The sequence below is a fragment of the Muntiacus reevesi genome, chromosome 19 (genome assembly GCF_963930625.1).
Source record: "Muntiacus reevesi chromosome 19, mMunRee1.1, whole genome shotgun sequence".
NCBI lineage: Eukaryota > Metazoa > Chordata > Mammalia > Artiodactyla > Cervidae > Muntiacus > Muntiacus reevesi.
Window position 1 is genome coordinate 58188415 of NC_089267.1, and position 23748 is coordinate 58212162.

General features: G+C 39.3%; 1 protein-coding gene across 1 annotated transcript; it reads left to right on the forward strand.

Moving 5' to 3' along the window:
• The first annotated feature begins 1438 nt into the window (after window positions 1-1438).
• AKIRIN2 (akirin 2) lies at window positions 1439-23725 on the forward strand. Its single transcript, XM_065911618.1, has 5 exons — window positions 1439-2191; window positions 19154-19297; window positions 21109-21258; window positions 23046-23117; window positions 23379-23725. The coding sequence occupies exons 1-5, from the start codon at window positions 1957-1959 to the stop codon at window positions 23387-23389; spliced, it is 612 nt and encodes a 203-aa protein (XP_065767690.1). The 5' UTR covers window positions 1439-1956; the 3' UTR covers window positions 23390-23725.
• Window positions 23726-23748: the final 23 nt, after the last annotated feature.

A 23748-nucleotide genomic window follows, 5' to 3' on the forward strand; every position in this document is an offset into this window, starting at 1 on the left:
ATTTCAGAAAATATTTACCAGGAATATAAATGCTCTGTTGCTTGTTTTCCATAGGTTAACCTAGCTTTTTCTACTCATTTACATAAAATGTGTATACTGTGTTATTTTCACCATATCATAGATTTCACGGAGTGTTTAGAATTTAGTAAAAATGTATCTATTAGATGTCACAGTTCAGCTGCTGTTGCATTAAATGTTGATTTTTTCCCCAAAGATTGTTTTCCAAACAGTATGTTAAAATAAGCACAGCTTAGTTGCTGACACAGAGTGATTAGAACTGCTGATCTTTGAGGAGTTGAACAGTTTGTAAAACAAGAATAAATGTATTAAACTACTGTCCAAAAATGGTGTAAAGAATAACACACAAAATGGTACATCTTTTAGTTACTTAATAAATAACAAGGATAAATAAGCATTGGAAGCCTGTATTTTATATTATCATTAGATAATTATGGCATTCCCATAGATAACTAGTTTTGTATTGGACTGGTGATAGCTTCCATATGCAAAGGACAAACGATAGTTTTTCACATAAATCACCTTTTTTTTTTTTTTTTTTTACTAACGCTGTAGGTACCTGATTTTTAGGTACCTGATTAGAAGTGTAACTTTTATAAAAAATTTTTTTCTCTGCTTACAAAATGGGTCTAATATCTACTCTCTAGACATTCCATTGTCTTTCGATTTAATTTTTACCGTTCACAAGATATACACCAATATTGAGATAGTACAGCTTCTGATATTAGCTTTTTTTATTTAAAGCAGAACAATTTAGTTCTGCGCGTCGTTCAAATCCTATTCATTTACCGGGTAAAGCCGGCTTCGCCGAATAAGTGGAGGCAAGCAGCCATCTGGAAAGGGCAACGCAGAAAGTTCAGTCAAGGTTCCTGTACCCTGATAGCATCACTGTGCTCTCCTGCAGGTCCAAATAGGTTCCAAAAAGCTTAGTTTTTCCTCGCCAGTCGATGAGACAGGTTTTGTTTCTGGCACTGTTGTAATCAGTCTTGAACTGTTCGGTCGGCTTCGTTTTCAAGTTCCCGGTTGGTAAATCACTGTGGGAGCGTCCCACGACAACGCCTACCGGAATTTTAAAGGTTTTCTTAAAACCTGCTTTCCCCACCGGCCGGCTTTCTTTTCTCCCACTCACGGGCTTTTCTTTTTTCTCTTCCCCTCAATTCCTTTTACACTCAAGCTGTGTAGGGGGATTTAAATTCCAGTCCGGAACTCGGAATCGCGCGCCTTGAATGACGGGAGTCGTAGTTTTCGTGACTTCTCCCGAACCGCTTTTCACGCAGAGTCCTTCCTGCAGTGATAAACTATAACTCCCAGAATGCATGCTCGGGCTCCCGCCCCCCCCGCTACGCGCACGCGCCCTGAGGCCGCAGGATTTGAATCGGCGGCGTTGTTATTGACGCCATATTGGGGCCGGCGGCGGGTGGAAGAGTCGGACAGTGGAAGGGGAAGCGGCTAGACGCGTTTGGTGGAGCTCCTGCCGCCGCCGCAGCCTCTCAATCTCGCCGCATCGACCACCGCTAACTTTGGAAGCTACTCGGGCGTCTCAGGGGCCGCGTTCTAGCCTCACATCTCACGGGGCTGGTATTGACTTCTGAAGAAGCCGGTCTCCGCGCAGGAGCGCCTCAGGCGCGGCGCAAAGCCCGAACGGACGGCGGGGGCGGCCGGAGCGTCTCCCGGGGGAGCCGCGCCTGAGGAGGCGGAAGAGCCCCCTGACGCGGCCAGCGTGAGCCGCCGCCACCGCCCTCCTGCTCTCGCCCCGGCCGGCCCGGGCCACTGCCCCTGCCGCGGAGGCGGCGGCAGCGGCTCTGCTCCCCTCGCCGGCGCTCCGCCACCCGCCTTTCCGCTGTTGAGCCTGTCGGTTAGGCTCTCTCCGGGGCCCCGCTCTTCCCCGCTTCCTTCGCCCTCCCTTGCCTGACTCCACCCGAGCCCGGCGCCCCGGCCATGGCGTGCGGAGCCACTCTGAAACGGACTCTGGATTTCGACCCGCTGCTGAGCCCGGCGTCCCCGAAACGGAGGCGATGTGCGCCATTGTCGGCGCCCACCTCTGCCGCCGCCTCCCCGTCGTCGGCCGCCGCGGCCACCGCCGCTTCCTTCTCGGCCGCCGCCGCCTCGCCGCAGAAGTATCTCCGAATGGAGCCATCTCCCTTCGGCGACGTCTCCTCCCGTCTCACCACAGGTGGGACTCGGTCTTGCGGCCGCCCGGGGGGTGGGGGGCGAGGGATGAGGCCGCGGGACTGGGGGTGCAGGACGGCTCTCCGCCCTCAGCAGAGTCCTCCGCGGCCACATTGCTCTTAAGGAGCTCTTTGAATGTCGGAGACATGATAAGAATGGCCTGATATCGGGGGAGGGGGCCGGGGGTGGGGTGGGAGGGATGGTGCCTTGCCGGGTATTGTGGGGTTGAGGAAGGTCGTTTTCTTTGGGCCGAATGACTGGAACCGAGCGTTTCCGTAGTCTGGAGAGCCCCAGCGGAAATGATCAGAGAGAGCGCTACACGGAAATCGAGGCAAACGAGGGGTCACACATTTCACCCGAATCTCGAAGGCTGTCTCCCAGAATCGATTGGTTGCACCCTTTGACTCTGGAACTGGGTGGTTTGAGGCCAGGCGGCCGCCCCTCTTCCAGTTCAGACATGGCTGATTTTAGTACGGAAGGGGTGGGGGTGGGGGAGGGATGTCACTGGGGCGAGATCTAGGCCTGTCATTAATCACCCACAAGAACGCCACTTTGGCTGAGTCAAGACCTGTTTCCCTAGCAGGGTCAACAACAAAGAAAATGCTCTTCCCGAGTACTGTAATACGATCACACTATATATGTCTAGACCTTGAGAAACCTGAACTTTTAATGAAAAGCGAGTTATATTGAAATGCGGGGCTGAGTAGTTGCTTTAGTTTAAAAGTGCTTTATTTCTGCCCATGAAAGTACTTTGGAAGGAAAGGGCTAGGCCTTGGAAATAATAAATCAACCCAGGATTCCAAGGGACTTCAGAATATTTTTGCTGTTCATCTTGAAACATTTACTGAAAGTGACTGGGGAGCTACCTCTTGACTGCTTTGTACTGCGTTTGTGTCCGTTTTTTTCTGTACTTTGAAAATGGTTGTGTGCCCCTGGCATAGTCTTAAGATAGGCTTATGTGGACTGGTAGTGTAAATGTTTCCTTTGTGCGTGTAGCATGCAAAGGTTTCATGTGTGAGCCTTTGGTGATAAGATCTGTAGACAAAGCCTTTTCTTTTTTTTTTTTTTTAGACAAAGCCTTTTCATAGCTTGATTTACGTATTTATCGTTAGCTTTAAAAAGAAAATCTGTGGGCAATATTTAGCTCTACTGGTAACTTGGTTTGGAATTGACATAAGTTTTGTTATTTTTCAGGTTAGACTTTTAAAATATCTTTTTCCAAATATATGGGGGGATCCTCAAATGCCTAGTCTACCATCTTTTGCTGTTGGAACAGTGTCAAGAATGAGTTCCTGGGGATTAATACTATTTTCAGAGTTTGTCTTTTTAGTGAAAGACTGTCACTGAAAATTGAAATGATACTGTGGAATCTGTACTTAATAAGGCCACTTAAAAATAGCTCTAGCTAGCCAGCAATAAATTTCATTGGAGGGGGTGAATTAATACAGTGTTAGGTTTGGGAGTTAAAGTATATTGCAGTGCTAAAATAGTCTTGAGCATATAAGGTAAGTCAGCTAGGGGCTATATTTGTCCTCACTTTAAAGGGTATTAATTCAGAAAGAATTGTGATTCTTCACAGATCTGTTATTTCATTGATGTATTTGAAGCATTCACTAATGCAATTGACTTCACATTTTCTTATATTTCAGTTAAGTAGACCATTACTATTATAATAGTAAAATGACTGGAATTATTGAAATTGTTTAAAACTGCTGATTCAGATTCACATTTTTCCAAAATATTGGTATGTTTTCTGTTTTTCAAGGTGTTTTTGACATCCGCTGTAAGTTTGATCATATCCTGAATTCTAAAGTCACACACTAACTGATATTTATTGAATCTCTGAAAGTGTTTTTTCTAGCTATTTCAATTAGAGAACAGCAGTTAAAACTGATTAACTTTTGAGTTGCTAACATTTACCTTTTTAACTGTGATCTTGGAGTGACTTTTTTTTGCATGTACTTTAATTTAGCCTTATGTTTACACGGCCGGATTTGGGCTTGTTCTTGTGTGGTTTTGGTAATGGTGTCATAATGGGAGCTGCAGTGTTGTGCAGGTATCACAGAGCTTCCCAGTTTTCATGTCCTCTCACTTGGAAATAATTTTATTTTCCAAGTTCCTAATTTTTAAAGTCCTATTTTAAAAGTAGTGATTCTTTAAGCTTGTCTAGAGTGAATACCATATATCTTTAGCAGAAATAAGTAGCTAGGATTGAAAATGGAAAGCAACTTACCCAAATAAAATTGACTGGGGCTCTATGGGAGTTCTTTGTTTTCATTTCTGTGGGTTCAAATATAATTTAAACAATTTACAACTAGACTATAAGTATTTTCTGATATGTCGCTGAAGTCATGTTGTCGCTTCAGGAACTGAGTATCTGTTTTAAACCCTAGCTTTGGTTTTTTTGGTTGTTAGTCATCTCAGGAAGGTTTGACTTGATGACTGTTATTTAAATCGATATTTTTCAAACTATTGCAACTTAATAATAGGAAAAAGGAAAGAACTGGCAAATAAAGTTTTATTGGAACACAACCATACTCATTTTTTTTTGAAGTATTGTCCATATCCCTTGCTGGCTACAACAGGGGTCAAGTAATTGTGACAGAGATTGTATTTTCCCAGAGACCAAATATTTACTGTTTGGTTCTTTTCAGAAAACCGTTTGTCCAGTCCCCATTGATGGTGTTGGCAGTGAGGTTTGTAGTAATCTCAGCATGTGGAAAAAGAAAAGTGTATGATAACTGGATAACCAGTTATCTGGATAACTGGATAAATGGATAACCATTTGCTGTGGTTGGAAAAATGAATGCCTCTACTTAGCTTTATTCGTACTCATCCTGGCAAGTTAATTGAGAACTGATTTCAAAGAGTTCTATCCTTGTTGATTGGTTTTTGAAACCTCTCAGAATATTATCACTTAGCCAAAAGATTGTCATGACATTCCCTGGAGCAAAAATATTTTAATAAAATCAAAATACATGGGGCTGTCAATGAAATCCAACACATTGTTATTCATAATTGTGTAGTGAATGAATGAGTGGCTGAATGAAGTGATCCTTCTGTGAACTCAACCTATTTGCGAATTTGTTAGACAGGTTTATACACATCATTTGACTTGTTACCATTGCTCTAGTCTGCCTTAGGAATTGAGTTGGATGAAGAGTTAAATTCCTTTGTAAAAGCTCATTGTATTTGCTGGAAACTTGCCATTAAGAATGGAAATTGCAGCTTGTGAATGGGGAAGGGTTTACAGGAACTTAGATTGTTCTGTAGACATTGATGCATGTCTGCAAATGGAGACACCAGCTGGCTTAAATGAAGTATAAATGGTTCTACACAAACAAATGAGATGTCTGTTGGAGGAGGCAACATTTCACTTCAGATGTCATTTATATTGAGCCAGAAGTGTTTTTAATATTTTGTGGTTATTTAGACAGCTGTTAGGTTGCTTCTAGTTTCTCAGTGGATTTGGCAAATAAACTGTTTTTAATGGTCTTTGTACTTTGGACTTTAAACCTGATATTTTATTTAGGACTGCGTATGTAGCTGCGGTTATTTAATAGTCCTATGAATTATGCATTTAAGAATCATGTAAGTTTATAAGCCATTAAAAGCAGAGTGCAGTTGTATTCATTATTAAGCTATGTTGTTTTGGAAGTAGAAAAATGAGAGCCTATCTTGAGCACAGAAGCACATAGTGTAAACGTGTCTAGATCAGAGAAAAGATTTGCTAACTCTTTGTTAGGTGAAAATGCTCTGATGTAAAGGAGAACAATAAAATTTCTTCAGTTTTCCTGAATGGCTTTATAGGAAAAAGAATATATTGTGTATTACTCAGGCCTTTTCCTAATAAGTGTTTAGATAGACAGGAAGGCAGTGATAGAAATGCTTTAGTTTTGAAAGGTTGAGAAAGAGGTTATTTGGAAGTGCCCATTTTTATGTGTTTTTCCTCTTTGAAAAGAAACCTTTGATTATTCTTCCACTTAAAGAAAAATGCATAATGATTGCATAGGTTAAGTTTGGACCTCGTGGGTAGTTGGTTCACGAAACAAGAAAATGAACGGTATTGGGTCTTTTCTAGTGCTCATAAGTGAATTGTGTACAAGGTTGAGTCGTGTCTGACTCTTTGTGACTTCATGGACTGTAGCCCTCCAGGATCCTCTGTCTATGGAATTTCCCAGGCAAGAATACTGGGGTGGGTTGCTATGCCCTCCTCCAAAGGATCTTCCCTACCCTGGTTTCAAACCTGCATCTCCTGCATTGGCAGGCGGATTCTTTACCACTGAGCCCCCTGGGAAGCCCCATAGGTGAATTAACCAGCAACTTACGGTCCTTGCATCACTTAGCAGCACCAACAGTTGCTACTACTAACCCTGTGCTCGTCCAGAATGTTGTCTATGCATATGTGAAACCACAGTGCATTTCTTGACTTTGAGAAGACTGCCTCCTTTCAGAAAAGTATGAAGAGTGGAATACTTGTTAAAGCCTATATGAACCTGTCTGGCATCTGCAGATGGTGAAGAGGTCTTCACAAATGATCTTAGTTTAAGAGATGCATCTTCAATTTTACTACTGAGCATGGGACTTCTAGAACTCAGCAGCTTACCATTGTTTCTCAACTTTCTAAACACACCTGAGAAACATCAGTGGCAGTTTTGTAGCAAAGACTGTTGGTGATCCCCAGGATTGTCCCCTGGATTTTGAGAGGGTAGGTGGGACTCGTCTAGTTTGAGAATTACCTGCTATACCTTCCCTCTCTTAAGGTGTTATACAGAGTTTTAAAATATTTACTGAATGTATTTGTTGAATTAAGGTTTGGGCAGTTTTAAGAAAAAAATATTTCACTTCTTTTGGACCAGTTTTTCTTTTTAGACTATTTTGTGACAATAAAGCCACAATATGTGACATATCTTAAAACTGCGATGCAGACAAATGAGTAGTAACGAGAAATTTTGCATTTATTTTAGTTTTAAGACTTGGAATGGTATTTTGGGGCTCTTGAAGTACACCAGAAGTATTCCTTCATGTTTCTGAATAGTGACGATAAACGTGGTGCTGCTGCTGCTAAGTCACTTCAATCGTGTCTGACTCTGTGTGACCCCATAGACGGCAGCCCACCAGGCTCCCCCGTCCCTGGGGTTCTCCAGGCAAGAACACTGGAGTGGGTTGCCATTTCCTTCTCCACATGGTTATGTGTACTACAATATTTGAAATAACCCCATTTACAAGGATTTTACTATTTTCAAAGATTTTACATGATTTTTAGGAAAAATAATTTGTAATGTGAAGTTCTGAGCTTTCATTTCTAAAGGAATTGAATGATTTTAAACATTTTTTTTTTATGAGAAGATACTGCAATTATAATTGAGCAGGGGGAGAATCCTTGCAGGTAAATTAAAATTCTAGTGTCAACTTTGATATTTATTTTGAGCCCTTTGATCATAGTTTTGCATTGTGCCAGATTGTATAATCTTTCTTGTGATGATAGGTTTTTGGGAGTAGTGGTAGTGGTTTTTATCCTTCCAGCACTAGAAAAATAGCTCAGAATATGCTTGTAGTTTGTCTTAGAGTATAATAACAGCTTTCTTCCTCTCTTTACAAACTAAGTCACTAATTTTTGTATGTTACATATCATAGATCATCCTGAAGTATAAATGCTTACAACATTTTGATTGTATTAAAACTATGAAAAAAAAAATAAAATTTTTTTTTTTCAGTAATACAAATTTTGAGTTTGACTGTATTTTTAAATTCTCTATTTATGTACCTAGATTTTCTTACCATTATTAAAAAATGTAAGTACTTCCTCTGAAAGTCACTTATTCAAGCTTTTGTGAACCTTCTTTGAGTTTCAGATTATAGGCTGGTTAGGCAAAGAAAAGACAGTCTCTGGGTACCGACAAGAGCTGCAACTGCTGGTACTTATAAAACTATCTAAATGTGAAGAAAAATACCATAAACTTTATGGTTTATCAAATGCTTATTTTAATTCTCTGTGGACAGTTGTCCATATTAGCATTATTTTCACCTTTGACAGGCTGAGCATTGAAATTGGCTTACTGATTACATCACACTTTTACTTTTGAAGCTTATTTATTGACTGTTTCTGAAATTGTTTAAGTCTGTAGTGTCCATTCAGACTTTGGTTTAGTATTTATTTTTCATTTCCCTTAATGTTAATTCTTAGAAAACTCCCTCTAAAAATCGAACTAAAGGGAGGAAGTTTGGAGAGATGGACCTAGAGGAGTTGCTTTTCTTTCTTTTCTTTTTTTTTTTTTAAAAAGCATAGCATCATTGAACTGATGTAGCAGTTGAATAGAATGGGGGTAGAATTCGAAAGGTTGCAGAAAGCCAGCTTTTCAAACATTACTTTCCTTGAACTTTGCCTTTTGTTACAGAAGATTGCCTTGTTCCTAACGCTGATGCATAATTCTCTGTAAGAAAAACTTTTCTAAGCAGTATAATTGGTTAAAACTGTAGGAGGTTTTAGGTGATTGTGACAGGGGGGAACCTGATCCATGGCTCAGGATGACATAGTACATTATCAGAGGCTGTTCTTGTACTCAGCATGTGTGGTAATGCTGACCTGTCAGTTTAGAATAATTCCTAATTGTTGAAACACCAGTAAATCATTCTGGTTAGTTACAGATGCCGATCCTCAGAGGAAGCAGTTTAGAGACACTTGAAGCATCCCTTGTATAAATATCTGAATGTAATACAAACATTTCTTATAATTACCCTGTTACAGTCAATGATTGTATTTGCAGGGCTCTAAGTAGATGAGAATTATGTACCAAAAGCTTAACCTTAACAGTCACAGAGTTTGATATTTCATTGCGTGAAGTATTAGTAGTACATGGTGGTGCAGCCCTCTATTCTAACAGACATTCTGTTTTTCTAATTGATTTTCACTTTAGGTACTCATGGAATATTGGCTAGGTGTGCTAGTAAGATACTGGAGAGGGTAGTAGATGTTAAGAGGTTAGGCCTTGAGATCAGGCTTCAGTTCAGTCGCTCAGTCGTGTCTGACTCTTTGTGACCCCATGGACTGCAGCAAGCCAGGCCTCCCTGTCCATCACCAACTCCCAGAGTTTACTCAAATTCATGTCCACTGAGTTGGTGATGCCATCCAACCATCTCATCCTTTGTCATCCCCTTCTCCTCCTGCCTTCAATCACTCCCAGCATCAGGGTCTCTTCCGATGAGTCAGTTCTTCACATCAGGTGACCAAAGTATTGGAGTTTCAGCTTCAGCATCAGTCCTTCCAATGAATGCTCAGGACTGATTTCCTTTAGGATGGACTGGTTGGATTTCCTTCCTGTCCAAGGGACTCAAGAGTCTTCTCCAACACCACAATACAAAAAATCAATTCTTCAGCGCTCAGCTTTCTTTATAGTCCAACTATCACATCCATACATACATGACTACTGGAAAAACCACAGCTTTGACTAGATGGACCTTTGTTGGCAAAGTAATGTCTCTGCTTTTTAATATGCTGTCTAGGTTTGTCTAACTTTTTCCCCAAGGAGTGTCTTTTAATTTCATGGCTGCAGTCACCATCTGCAGTGATTTTGGAGCCCCCCAAAATAAACTCTCTCGCTGATTCCATTGTTTTGCCATCTATTTTCCATGAAGTGATGGAACCAGATGCCGTGATTTTAGTTTTCTGAATATTGAGCTTTAAGCCAACTTTTTCACTCTCCCCTTTCACTTTCATCAAGAGGCTCTTTAGTTCTTCTTCAGTTTCTGCCAGAAGTGTGGTGTCATCTGCATATCTGAGGTTATTGATATTTCTCTCGGCTTGATTCCAGCTTGTGCTTCATCCAGCGTTTCTCTTGATGTAGTCTGCATATAAGTTAAATAAGGCTTGGGTTTGCCTTATCCAGCTGTATGACCTTTCAGAAGACATTGCAGTAAAGCCTCATTTTCCTCATCTGTAAAAGTGTGCACTTGATAGTAGTATCTGCCTTCTGGGGATTTCGTGAGAATTAAGAGCATTTCCTGTCCCTCAGTGCTGGAGATAGTTACACTTGGGTAACCTCAAGTGGGACTTTTTACATTTTCCAGCAATCCTGCCGTTTATTCAGTGAATAACCTTGCCTTTTACTTCTACTTCATGGAAAAACTAGAGGCCATCAAATGGCAGCGTCTTCATTTTCCCAGTACCTACTCTACTAGTGTTTTTGAATATTTTTTTGTTTTTAGTATCATTGAGGAGGATTAAATGAGATAATTAAAGCCCTTTATATAGTGAGGAAAGGATCCCACTTGTCTCCAGAGGAACCTTATCCTCTGGTTTTTGTCTGTCAACCAGATCTTTGCTTTTGGCTTTAAATATTGTGAAGCCTCCCATTATAAAGGAAATGAAGCATCTTCATTTTGGCTCCTGCAGGCATCCAGATTCCTCCATTTCAAAACTAGATTCAGAGAGATTTCAGATCGTCTGCCTAAGTCCACGGGCTCCCAGCTTACTCCCGGGATGTTCGTACCTCAGATGGCTTTTATTGAGCCAGCGATGACTTCCATGGCGCACGATCAATCCTCATCTTGTTTGACCTTCCTTATAGCATTTACACTGCTGACACTCCCTTCTTTTTGAAACATCTTGTGTATTTTAGTCTTCTGTGACAGCACTGTTTTCTTCCACTTCTCCAGCTGTTCTTTTTGTGTTCATCTGGCCATGAGTTCTTTAGTTCTAGGTTCATTCAGCTCTACTTCTGGCTGGCTTAATAGCTCCTTTAAGTGATCACACATGCATGCATGCTCCTGACTTCCATTTCCACCTACAGGTGACTTTCTAATTTAAATCTTTAGTTCAGGCTCGGCCATGGGAAGTTTAGACTGTTTACTGTCATACCTTCCCAGAAGCCTTTCTTCCTCCCACAAGTCAGAATTTTCATGAAATCTTTTAATTTTTTAAGTATTCACAGTTAAGTTACAGAATACATGGGTTAAACAAAGATGTCTGTAGGTTTCCAATCAGTGTCTTCTGGTGTGAGATATATATATCTGCTATATATATATATATATATATACACACACACACACATATATAGCAGAAATAAAAAAGCAAATGTGTTTATTCACTATCAGTCACATAATGAACATATTGATTATGTTAATGTCATGTGATGAATCTCCTTAAGTAGGACCGGTCAAGTTTAAATTGTTTTACAGGGTTATTTTCCTGGTCGGGAAGGATATGTGTTAGAATTACAAAAGCCATCCAGGTGAGAGTGGCAAAATAAATTAGATCATCCTTAACGTTTCTGTGCTTGTAATAATCTCAGCTGCTACTGCTTTCCTTGTCTTCCTCTCCATTTCCTGGCATGTCCAATATTACATAAACCAGCCACTTTTCTTTTTAATTGCCTCAGTAAGAGTTATTTTAAGCAGAGGATAGAAATTTAGATGTCCACAGTTCCAGGCAAGTGATGAGTGAAATAAACAAGATGGGGACTTGTGATTTCCAGTCTTGCTCCTGACCTGCTGCATCACCTGGAAACTCATTAGAAAATGCTTAATCCGGGCTCCATCCTTTATAGTGTTCATTTTAACAGAATCCCTAGGTGATTTGTGTGTGCGTTGAAGTTTTAGAAGCACTTGAGAACTTATACCCGAAAGGCAGCAGCCACTCTTGAGCTGAACTTTGCCACATAGTCCAATACCCACCCCCAACCACTGCTTCCCCCTCAGCAGTAGCCAGAAATGTGATCATTCAACTTTTGAATGATGGCCACATGGTTTTGAAAAAAGTTCGGGCTAGACATGTCTTTGGACTCCATTTAATTCATGAATCATCACTTTGCAACCTCTGGTTTCCAGATATGCTGTATCTCTATTTATGTATGTGTGTGTGTATTTTGGGGGCCCTAATAAGCTGTTATGAGAAACAGGTTAGTTGTTTAGCTTGCTTGTGTTGCCCTATAGTCCTCCTCAAGGAGTCTGCTCTTTGTCCTTCCAGACCTTATCTGGTTTTGATGGCCCATGGTTATTTGAAATAGAAGCTGAAATTTGGCACTAAATGTTTTCCAAAGCTTGCATATTTGGTTTTGGATAGTTCAGTTTCTTCTTTCTCTTCACCATTTACTTCTTTCATTTTTTGTTATTACTCTTTTTCTAGCTTGTAAGCTACTTGAGAAGATATTTGCAGACAGTAAAGAAGTAAACAACAAAAGCAGCATGGTTAGCACACAGAATCTAATGTAATATAAATAGAGATATGAAGCATCATGTGTATCAGGGAGGCACCACCTGCTGACTGAGCCTGGTTTGGACTCCTTGCATTAGTGACTCTCATTGTGCGGTTAATTTGTAATTTATACTTAGACCTGAAGAATTTAATAAATTGAGCCATTTACTTCAAATAAGTAATTATTGTATAGTACCAGTGAAGTAATAGAATTTGACCTGTACTAATTATAGTTATTCTTCTTCTTGTAGGGGATAAATGAATGACTCTAATGCAGTGAAATGTAAATTTAGAATCTGAGTCAGTTGCCTTTAAAATACTGTAGCCAATACCCTGGTGTTTATATAAATATATGCAGCTATATTAATGTTTATTAGGATTTGTGGTAATCCAAATAGAAGTTAAAACTGTAGATATACCTTGACAATCTTGTGTTAAAATTTGGTTCCAGGTTCCTTTTAACATAGCAGTAATTGTAAAGTAAATTTAAAATGGCATCAGCTCATTTTTTTAAATTGGATAACTCTTGACTGGGTAAGAATATTATCCTTAAGGTTCCCTCAAAGGAGTGTAAGAACTATTCTAGTTTCTGATAAGATGATCAAGGAGAATAGTTGAAATTACAAAGAAGGCCTCCATAGCAACTCTGAATTGTCTACTTGATAAAATACAGACATGGCAGTGTCTGTAGTTCAGAGCTCTAGGTTCGGTCTGTTCTTTTATTTGCAACAGTTTCAGTTTTAGGTATTAATAGCTACTGCAGGTTTTCTATGCTTAATTGTGTACAGTTTTTCCATTTCATTTGTGTTCCTCCCTAGAACTGACAGGCTTTCAAGATTTATTTCATTTTTAATCCCATTGTTTGAGTTAATCTGTTTAGATGAACTTTTGGCTTGTTTTCAAAGATGCTCCATAGAGAAATTAGGATGTAAGGTGATAATAAACTGGTCTTTCATACCTGAAGTTGAAACTGTTATGTTTGATCTAGTAATTATGTCAGTAGAAAAACAGGAAGTCCATACAGGTCTGGAGCAAAAATTTATTTTCACATACCACCAATTTTTAGACATCTTATGGTTATGGACTCTACTCTAGAAAGATATTTGATGATGACCCTGCACACCCCCCCCCCCCCCCATTTCGTGATTCTCCTTTAAACACATTTCTGCTTGCTTCTGATTCCATTTGCTCTCAGTCTCATCTTGATGCTATTTCTTTTACCATCATCAGCAGCTTTTTTTTTTTTAAATCCCTGTCTTCTCCTGTTTATATTGTTGACCTTGTTCATTGTGTCCAGGGTTTTTAAAGCAGTCATTGGCAACTAAGATGAGTAAACAGGCTTTATTGTCTCAGGCCAGGCTGTTTCTTTTCACATTTACCTAGGTTTTTTGCTTATATATATATATGTTTTCTTTTTTTTTCCAGATATTCCAAAGGAATAGGCTCACTGATAATCTGCTTATTACAGAGAATTTCTTTAGCAACTTCAGTGATATTTACTAGATTTGGGAATGAAAATGCCCTTAGTCATAAATTTGCTAATACTGACTTTGACTTAACCTAATAAGTGCAAAAAGTCTTAATATTTTATAGTTAACCTTTGAACAGTGTGGGCTTGAACTGACAGATCCATTTATGTGGATTTTTTTCACTAGTAAATAAAATAGTAAATACATGATCCAAAGGTGGTTAAATCCAGGGATGTGGAACCCTGCTGATGTGGAGGAACCATACCCTTGGATATAGGATCGAACTACAAGTTATATGGACTTTCAACAACAGGAATTCTGCACCCTAAAAATCCCCATGTTGTTCAAGAGTTAGGTATATGTAGTTTTAAGGATTTTGAAAAGGGATATACCACAACCATTTGAGTGTAGATTGTCGTGAAAATACATATTTTGCTCTGTGGCTTGCTGCAAACTTAATGTATGCTTCACGAATGAAATATGAAGTCTGCATGATTAAAACTGGAATGTGCAACTGTTAGTGCAGCTTCACTTGACTTTCTTTAATGGACTAGTGAATTTGTTGGCAGCACAGTGTCAGATGTTACCTGTACTTGGAATAGAATGTCATTTTAGTTCCATAAGAGATGGCTAGATTTTAGTTTAAGATTAAGTGAATATAGGTACTTTGTTGATGCATGTAAGGCCTTTATCCCACTGGTACGGAAGCAACTTAAGTTGACCAGATGTGTAAATTGAACTTGTGAATTCTGGAATACTGAATCTTGGGAGATTTCTTGGTTATCGGCTTCAAAACTGCATAGACCTCTGAGCCTATGTATATTGAACTTGAGGCTTGTATTACTGGTTGTTACTTTGTTGTTGTTCAGTCACTCAGTGGTGTCAAGACTCTTTGTAACTCCATGGAGTGCAGCACACCAGGTTTCGCTGTCTTTCACCATCTCCCGAAGTTTGCTCAAACTCATATGTTTTAAGTCGGTGAGGCCATCTAACAATCTCAGCCTCTGTCACCCTCTTCTTCAGCCCACAATCTTTCCTAGCATCAGGGTCTTTTCCAATGAGTCAGCTCTTCACATCAGGTGGCCAAAATATTGGAACTTCGGCTTCAGCATCAGTCCTTCCAATGAATATTCAGGGTTATTTAGGAAAAACATCTACTTCTGCTTTATTGACTATGCCAAAGCCTTTGACTGTGTGGATCACAACAAACTGGAAAATTCTGAAAGATATGGGAATACCAGACTGCCTGACCTGTCTCCTGAGAAATCTGGTCACGAAGCAACAGTTAGAACCGGACATGGAACAACAGGCTGGTTACAAATTGGGAAAGGAGTACGTCAAGGCTGTGTATTGTCACCCTGCTTATTTAACTTATATGCAGAGTACATCATGAGAAACACTGGGCTGGGTGAAGCACAAGCTGGAATCAAGATTGCCGGGAGAAATATCAATAACCTCATATGCAGATGACATCACCCTTATGACAGAGAGTGAAGAGGAACTAAAAAGCCTCTTGATGAAAGTGAAAGAGGAGAGGGAAAAAGTTGGCTTAAAGGTCAACATTCAGAAAAGTAAAATCATGGCATCTGGTCCCATCACTTGATGGAAAATAGATGGGGAAACAGTGACAGACTTTATATTCTTGGGCTCCAAAATCACTGCAGATGGTGACTGCAGCCATGAAATTAAAAAGATGCTTGCTCCTTGGGAAAAAAGACAAACCTAGACAGCATATTAAAAAGCAGAGACATTACTTTGCCAACAAAGGTCCGTCTAGTCAAAGCTTCGGTTTTTCCAGTAGTCATGTATGGATGTGAGAGTTGGACTATAAAGAAAGCTGAGTGCCAAAGAATTGATGCTTTTGAACTGTGGTGTTGGTGAAGACTCTTGAGAGTCCCTTAGACAGCAAGGAGATCCAACCAGTCCATTCTAAAGGAAGCTAGTCTTGAAATATTCATTGGAAGGACTGATGCTGAAGCTGAAACTCCAATACTTTGGCCACCTGGTGCAAAGTACTGACTCATTTGAAAAGACCCTGATGCTGGCAGTGATTGAAGGCAGGAGGAGAAGGGGACGACAAAGGATGAGATGGTTGGATAGCATCGCCAACTCAATGGACATGAGTTTGAATAAGCTCTGGGAGTTGGTGATGGACAGGGAAGCCTGGGTGCTGCAGTCCATGGGGTCACAAAGAGTCAGACATGACTGAGCAACTGAACTGAAATTGGACCATTCACTAACATTGTTGATCACATGTTACCAGTATTAGAACATCTTAAGAGCACCATGAGGCTTATATGACATAGTTCTGTCGTAATGAGTATAAAAAGCAGTGCTACAGCATTCAGAATTCCTCAGCACTGACAAGTGTTGACAAAGATGTGGAGCACCTGGAACTCACATTATTGGTTGGAATGCAAAACATTTAGCCACTCTGGAAAATGGTTTGGCAGTTTCTTAGCCATATAATCAGTCCATCCAGTTCCACTCCTAGGTATTTACTTAAGAGAAATAAAAATTTGTCCACCTATGGGCTTAGACTTGAATATTCATAATAGCCCCCAGTTGGAAACAGTCCAAATGTCCACGAGAAGAATGGATAAGTTGTGATGTATACCATTTATACACAGTGGAATACTAATTAACAAAAAGGGATTGCTGGTTGATGTAACATCATGTATGAATCTCAAAACCATTTTGCTGGGTCAAAGACGACAAAAATCTACTCTTTATGATGGCAGTTTCAGAAAACAAAACTGACAGCAGAGAAAGTGGTGGTGGTAAATGGTGGTGAATGAGAGAGCAGTTGGGCTGATAAAGTTCTCTTCTGTGGTTGTGGCGGTTCCAGAACTACATGCATTTGTCAAGACTCATCAAATTGTTCATTTAAATTGGTGAACTTATTTGTAAATTATGCCTTACAGTTCCTTAATAATATCTCTTAAGTATTAGATGGTATGGAGATGTATAAAGCTAAATTTTTAAAAGTGTTACCATACCATATCTTTCTTCTTAGGCTAGGACTTGTTCAAGAGTTCCAAATGAACAAATTGTTACAGCTCTTCTTTTGGTACATTTTGGTTGTGCTTTGGGTGATTTTTTTGTGAAGCAAAAGGAAGAATAAGTAATGCTGAGAACAGTTGTGTCACCACACTGATCAAAGAATAAGTCACACAAAAGAAGTTAAGGCCAAATTATATTGTGCTATTACATTTTAAGTCTTTGTGAGTAAACTTTGAATGCTTTGGCACTTTTGATCAGCATGATGGTAACTGAAAATAAAATGATAAATGAGTGAAGCTTGCTATGAGATTGAAACATCATTACTTTAGAAACCTCTTAAAGAATTTTGCTACTGAAAGAGGTTTTTTTTTTTTTTTTTTTTGGAAAAGGACGTGTGCCTGAGCTGGTTGGTTTTATTGGACCCCCCTGAGTCTCAGGAAGCCCGTTTCTCTCATGGTGCTTAGCTGTTCAGTAGGCAGCTATTTTATTTCACATTGGTAACTTTGTTTTAAATTACAATTTCACAAAACAGAAAAAGAGACACAAATGTACAGAACAGACTTTTGGACTCTGTGGGAGAAGGCGAGGGTGGGATGTTCTGAGAGAATAGCACTGAAGCAAGTATACTATCACGGGTGAAACAGATCACCAGCCCAGGCTGGATGCATGAGACAAGTGCTCGGGGCTGGTGCACTGGGAAGACCCAGAGGGATGGGATAGGGATGGGGAACACATGTAAATCCATGGCTGATTCATGTCAATGTATGGCAAAAACCACTACAATATTGTAATTAGCCTCCAACTAATAAAAGTAAATGGAAAAATAATTTAAAAAAAAATAAAAATAAATGTTACAATTTCACATAAAGGGAAAAGGACTGAAAATGACTGTGTTTAATATAAACAAATGTTAAAACATTTTGAGAAATGTTCAATACATTCAGACAGCCATCCTGAGGTTAGTCATTGCAGTGTGTGATTTTTGTATTCATGTATGTTTAAAACAGATTTGTTTACGCACAAAATTTTACATAAATGGAATCTTCACTAGATGTCTTTTGCAAGATTATTTTTTATTTTATTTGCAAGACTTTATTTTTTAGTTGCTTTCTAGTGATAGTAATGAAACTGGCAGAATCTAAATGCTTAAGGGACTGATTGATAGGACCCCTCACAGTCTATCTTGCAAAAGCTTTAAAAGTTCTTACTGGGGCAATAAACTGAGAAAAGAGGTGTGAAATTTAAGTGTATACCTAACAAAAACTTCTAGTACTAAATTTTTCAAAAAGGATTGTCTTCATTTTATATAAATCTTTAGCCTTCAGTTGCATTTCGGTTCATTTTTAAATTGCATCATTTTAGAATGGTGTGGACTTACTCCATTATATTTACAAAACATTTTATTGCCTGTTACTTTTGTTTACTTTTGCTTTTGGATTGGGATTAACAAGCTTCCTGGGATGTAGTTTCCCATGGATATCCTATGAATTTAAGAACTCTGGTGGTGGTAAGAAAATCTGTTTGGAGGGGAGTGGGACTCTCAGGGAGGGATTTTCTGAAGAGGCTGGTTAACTGTCACTATTTTGAATTAGAAGTCTTCTAAAACTTATCACACTGACCTAAAGGATATGCTGCTTATTTTTCATTCCTCATTTGATGGTTGTGGTTCAAGAGGATAGCACTGCAGTGTAGTGGTTTTTAATGCATATCTGTGATGTAGCAATCACTTTACATGGGTTTTTACCCCAGAGATACAGGACAGAACTTTGCTGCTAAGGTTGTGATATTCATCAGTTCTATTGAGCTTAATAATAACGGCCATGGCTGCTTAATGTATCACATCAACTGTGTCATCTTGCTGACCTACTGCTGTCACCTCCCACTCTTGTGTACCTGTATTTTACATACTTCTTTCTGCTTCTAATTATTTATGCTCTTGGAAAAGCCTGTTTAATAGTTCTCTGTGTGGTGAATATATGACCTTTGAGTCTGGTACTCTTAGAATCTGAGTGAAATACAGGTTTCAGTTCAGACTCCCTTATCTTTACCATTGAATGGAAAGCTTATTCTTTTTTTTTTTTTTAAACTAATGAGTGCTCAGAAAGAATGGTATTTTGGAACAGCTGGATTCCAGGTGGTGTGTATGTGCTGTTTCTGAATAAGTGTCCCCATTATGCTGAAATGAATTCCTCCCAAAATGCAAGTTTTCTAGATATTTGAAGAGAATATTTTCAGTAGAACCCAACCTATTTTTTAACTTGAAAGTGTTTATCTTCCCAAATTTTGGCTTTTTTTCTTTTAGAACAAATTCTGTACAACATAAAACAGGAGTATAAGCGCATGCAGAAGAGAAGACATTTAGAAACTAGTTTCCAGCAGACAGACCCATGTTGTGCTTCCGAAGCCCAGCCACATGCGTTTCTCCTCACTGGGCCAGCTTCACCAGGTAATGAAAGAACTGATGAGTGAAAGGAAATGTTACTTACTATGGGGAAGAGGAAAACAAATTGCCTTTAGTCATAAAGCTGCTATTTCTCCTTGATTTTTGAAAAAACATTCATGTATCATGAATCTCTTAAAAATATGGTACAAAAAAGGTAATAGCCACTTGGATTCCCATGACTTAAAGTCAGCTATCCATCCCCTAAGTGGACTTCTCCATAAAGGCCATGATTCGTAGCATCTATTAAAGAGGAAAAAAAGAAATACAGCCATATGCTTCTCTGTCAGGTATAGATGTACCTTGCCGTGACTAAATACTGCATTTTACGGATTTCCCATAATTATTTAATAATGATAGACTTGAAATTTCTCCTATATACCATATTTACAAAAATGTCCCTGAACATACACCCTCACACACACTTGTCTTTTAGGATAATGCCTAAAGGTTGATTATTTTGATCCTACATCTTTTTTTACCTACCTCTTATTGGAGAGGATAGTTTGCAAATACACTTCTTAAAATTTAAGATGTAAAACAGGGGTATTTGAAGTGAAGGGGATCAGTCAGTTCAGTTGCTCAGTCCAACTCTTTGCAATCCCTTGGACTGTAGCACGCCAGGCTTCCCTGTCCATCACCGACTCCTGGAGCTTGCTCAAACTCATGTCCGACATGTCCATCGAGTCGGCGATGCCATCCAGCCATCTTATCCTCTGTCATCCCCTTCTGCCTTCAGTCTTTCCCAGCATCACGGTCTTTTCCAGTGAGTCAGTTCTTCGCATCAGGTGGCCAAAGTGTTGGAGTTCCAGCTTCAGCAGCAATCTTTTCCAGTGAATATTCAGGGCTGATTTCCTTTAGGATTGACTGGTTTGATCTCCTTTGCTGTCCAAGGGACTCTCACGTGAAGGAGATAAGTTGGTGAAATTTGCCAAGGGGAGGTGAGGTTAGAGACAGGATTGTATCAGTGGGAAAGCAAGCTCCTCTATTTGTCAGTTTACTTCTTATAAAATCAGTTAACTGGTAGCCTCAGCAAAGCTGAGATTTTGAAAGTAAATACAGATAGCCTTAGTCTGGTAGCTGTGGACTAACGCTGGTATGCTTTATTCTTGTGTATCTGTACACAAGAATTCTGGTATTCTGTTAACATCGGATGCTGGACACAGGGTCCCAGCCATCAAGTAAATAAAGAGCAAGTATAAAGAGGAATTGGGGCAGATAAACAGGACAAACAATTGATAGCACATCTGTGTATTTGTGTTTATAGAATACCTGCAGCAGTGTTATCATGCGTGACTGTCATAACTCTTGAGTTCTAAAAAAGATTAATTTCAGATGTTCTTCAAGAAAAGAGGAATGATGTTTTTGGAAAATAAAAGTACCCTAAGTAAATACTTCAAGAGGAATGCATTCTGAAAAATCTATCACTGTCTAAGTGGCTGCTACATTAATAGTCTTTAAGGATGCTGAACTGTAAAATTTAATGTTGAGTATTAGGAATATATTCTCAGTATTTATTTTTACAAAGTCTCTCCTAGCTAATAATTAAAAGCATTTACTTTGTATTTTGTTATTCTGTCAACCCACCTTCACACTTTCCCCCCTTATATTTGATGGCATCCATCTGCTGTGTCTTTCCAAAGTTGTAAGCTGATGGGAGTAAACCTGATTTAAGACTAGGGAAACACTGTGCGGAAGACTGATGGGAAATGCTTTTATGCGAGCACTGAAACTACTCACATGAAACCCCCTCCTGTGATGATGCTTTTCTATGACGGCTCTAAATCTGATGAGGTTTTTGTTCACTTTGTACATAGGGACTCCATCGGGAACATCCTCACCATTAAAAAAAGAACAGCCCTTATTCACTCTACGGCAGGTTGGGATGATCTGTGAACGTTTATTGAAAGAACGTGAAGAGAAAGTTCGAGAAGAATATGAAGAAATATTGAACACAAAACTTGCAGGTACGATATGTTTTAGAGTCTTTCAGAAACTCATCCAAGGAAATTCTTTCTTACATACATTTTACACATCAATTAAATTACCCCTTGTATACACTGGTAGGAGTATTCTCTAAGAACCAGAGAATTTCAGTTCAAGAAAGGAAATGAACTTGGCTATAGCCATGGCCCTCCTTAGTGACTTTAAGAAGCAGTACTTGTTAGCCATGTAGATGAGCAGCAGTGTTAGGAAACCAGGTATTTCTTTTGGTAATACCCTGTGCTTTCGCTGTTTACAGAGAAGCCTGGCGGGCTACAGTTAGCTTGTGGGGTTTTTTTAAACTCTTGGTTGTTTTTTATATTTCTAGGCTCTGCTTCTACCTTTTTTTATTTTACTTATCCAAATTTTGAACTTTTTATCTTGTATTGGGGTATTAGCTGATTAACAATGTTGGAGGTAGGTTCAGGTATCGTTAGATTCCAGATATATATAACAAGTCATAGATAATTTCTCCCTCTGACTTCACTCAGTGTGACACTGTCTAGGGCCGTCCAGGTTGCTGCGGATGACACTGCTTCGCTCTTATAATGGTTGCATAATACACACCTTCTGTATCCAGGCCTGTCCACGGACGTTCGGGGGCTTCCGTGTCTTGTTGTAAACGGTGCTGCAGTGAGCACCGGCCTGCACGCGTCCTCTCGGGTCACGTTTCCTCCAGATGCGCGCCCGTGCGTGGGACTGCAGGGTCGTGTGGTGGCTCTGCTTTTGCTTTTATGAAGCCTCCGAACTGTTCTCCATAGTGGCTGTACCAGTTTACATTCCGCCTGCGGCGTAGGAGGGTCCTCTCCCCTCCACACCTTCTAGCATTTGTTTGTGGATTCTTTGATAATAGCCATTCTGATCACTGTGAGGTGATGTCGTTTTGATTTGCATTTCTGTAAAAACTAGCGATGCTGACATCTTTTCATGTGCATATTGGTCATCTGTATGTCCTCTTTGGAGAAATGTCTGTTCAGGTCTTCTGCTCATTTTGAGTGGGTTGTCTGTTTTGATGCTGTTGTCATAAGCTGCTTGTAAATTTTGGAGACTAATTCTTTATCGGTCACATTGTTTGCAAAGGTTTTTGACTTTGTACCTTTCATGATAATTTTGCATCAGTCTGAACACTTGAAATTTAACTGGCACCGCATACATAATTTTATTAGAGTATCAATCTGCTGCATTCTTTTAATTATCCAGAAAAATTGTTTCCATAAAATGTGTTAATTTGAGTGTAGTAAATAAAATATGTACACTAACATAATCAGACTTTCCCCCTTGATTTTTAAGCCACAGATTTAATGGATATTGATATTGTAAACTTCACGATTAGGGAGTTAAAGTGCTAATATAGGTGAGAGAATTTTGGTTATATAACATCTTTTTCTGTGGCATCTAATTAAGTTACAGGTGGATATTTGGATTATTACATATTTTACTGTGCTTTTTGTCCTGTTTCCTCTCATTGTAGTACGTTACCATTCACAGACCACTTATTATAATTTTCAGAGGAAAAATATCTTTATTTTTAATAAGTAAAGAAATAAGCCCCACCCAGCTTATACATGAGATTATGTGATTTGAGCTGATGTGGGTTTCCTAAGCGCCATGCTCTTTCCATTTGATAAGCTATTATTACTGAGGTTGTATGTTTAAGTGCCAACTTAGAATTGTTTCACTATATGTATTGGACTTCTGAGTTTCTCTGGCCTTGATATATTAAGAGGGCATTTTTACAAATCATGCAATTGACATTTACCTTTATTTATAGAACAATATGATGCATTTGTGAAGTTTACACATGATCAGATAATGCGACGATATGGAGAACAGCCTGCTAGTTGTAAGTATTTCATCTTTGAACCAAATACAAGACAATCTTATGGAGATGTTTGTTGTAATTCATTATAATTATCTTCATACACAAGAGGACTTAACAATATCAAGGAGAAAAAGTTTGGAGGAAATAGGCAGTAAAATTTTATTCAGGCTTATTATTTTTGCTTACTTAAATACCTAGGGCAGTATACTAGGGATGAAGCTTTGGCGTGTGTTTAAATTTTGACCTGAACTTTGCACTCATTTTCCTTTTCTCTCCCTTTAGATGTTTCATGAATCACGTTTTCTCCATTTATGGGCTGCCTTGTTCCTTGTTGAGTTGTTGCAAGAGGTCCCAATTATGACATGCAGCAATGCCAATACCCCTCTGTGAATACAGGTTATTTCAAGCTTTCGTCAGTGGCAACCACTCTTAGGCAGCAACCGGATTTGGAAATTTCCTTGATGTCAATACCACCCGGATGTGGACCTTTACTACCTGTATTAATGCCAGTGGCCTCATTTGCTGTATCATTACAATTTGGCTTCTATTAATATGTTTGGAAAGGATTAAAGCTGGTATTCTAAGAACATGCCCTTCACTGGTTGTGTAAATAAAACTGTAGAAAGACACTTCAGATGAAGTTAGTGTGATT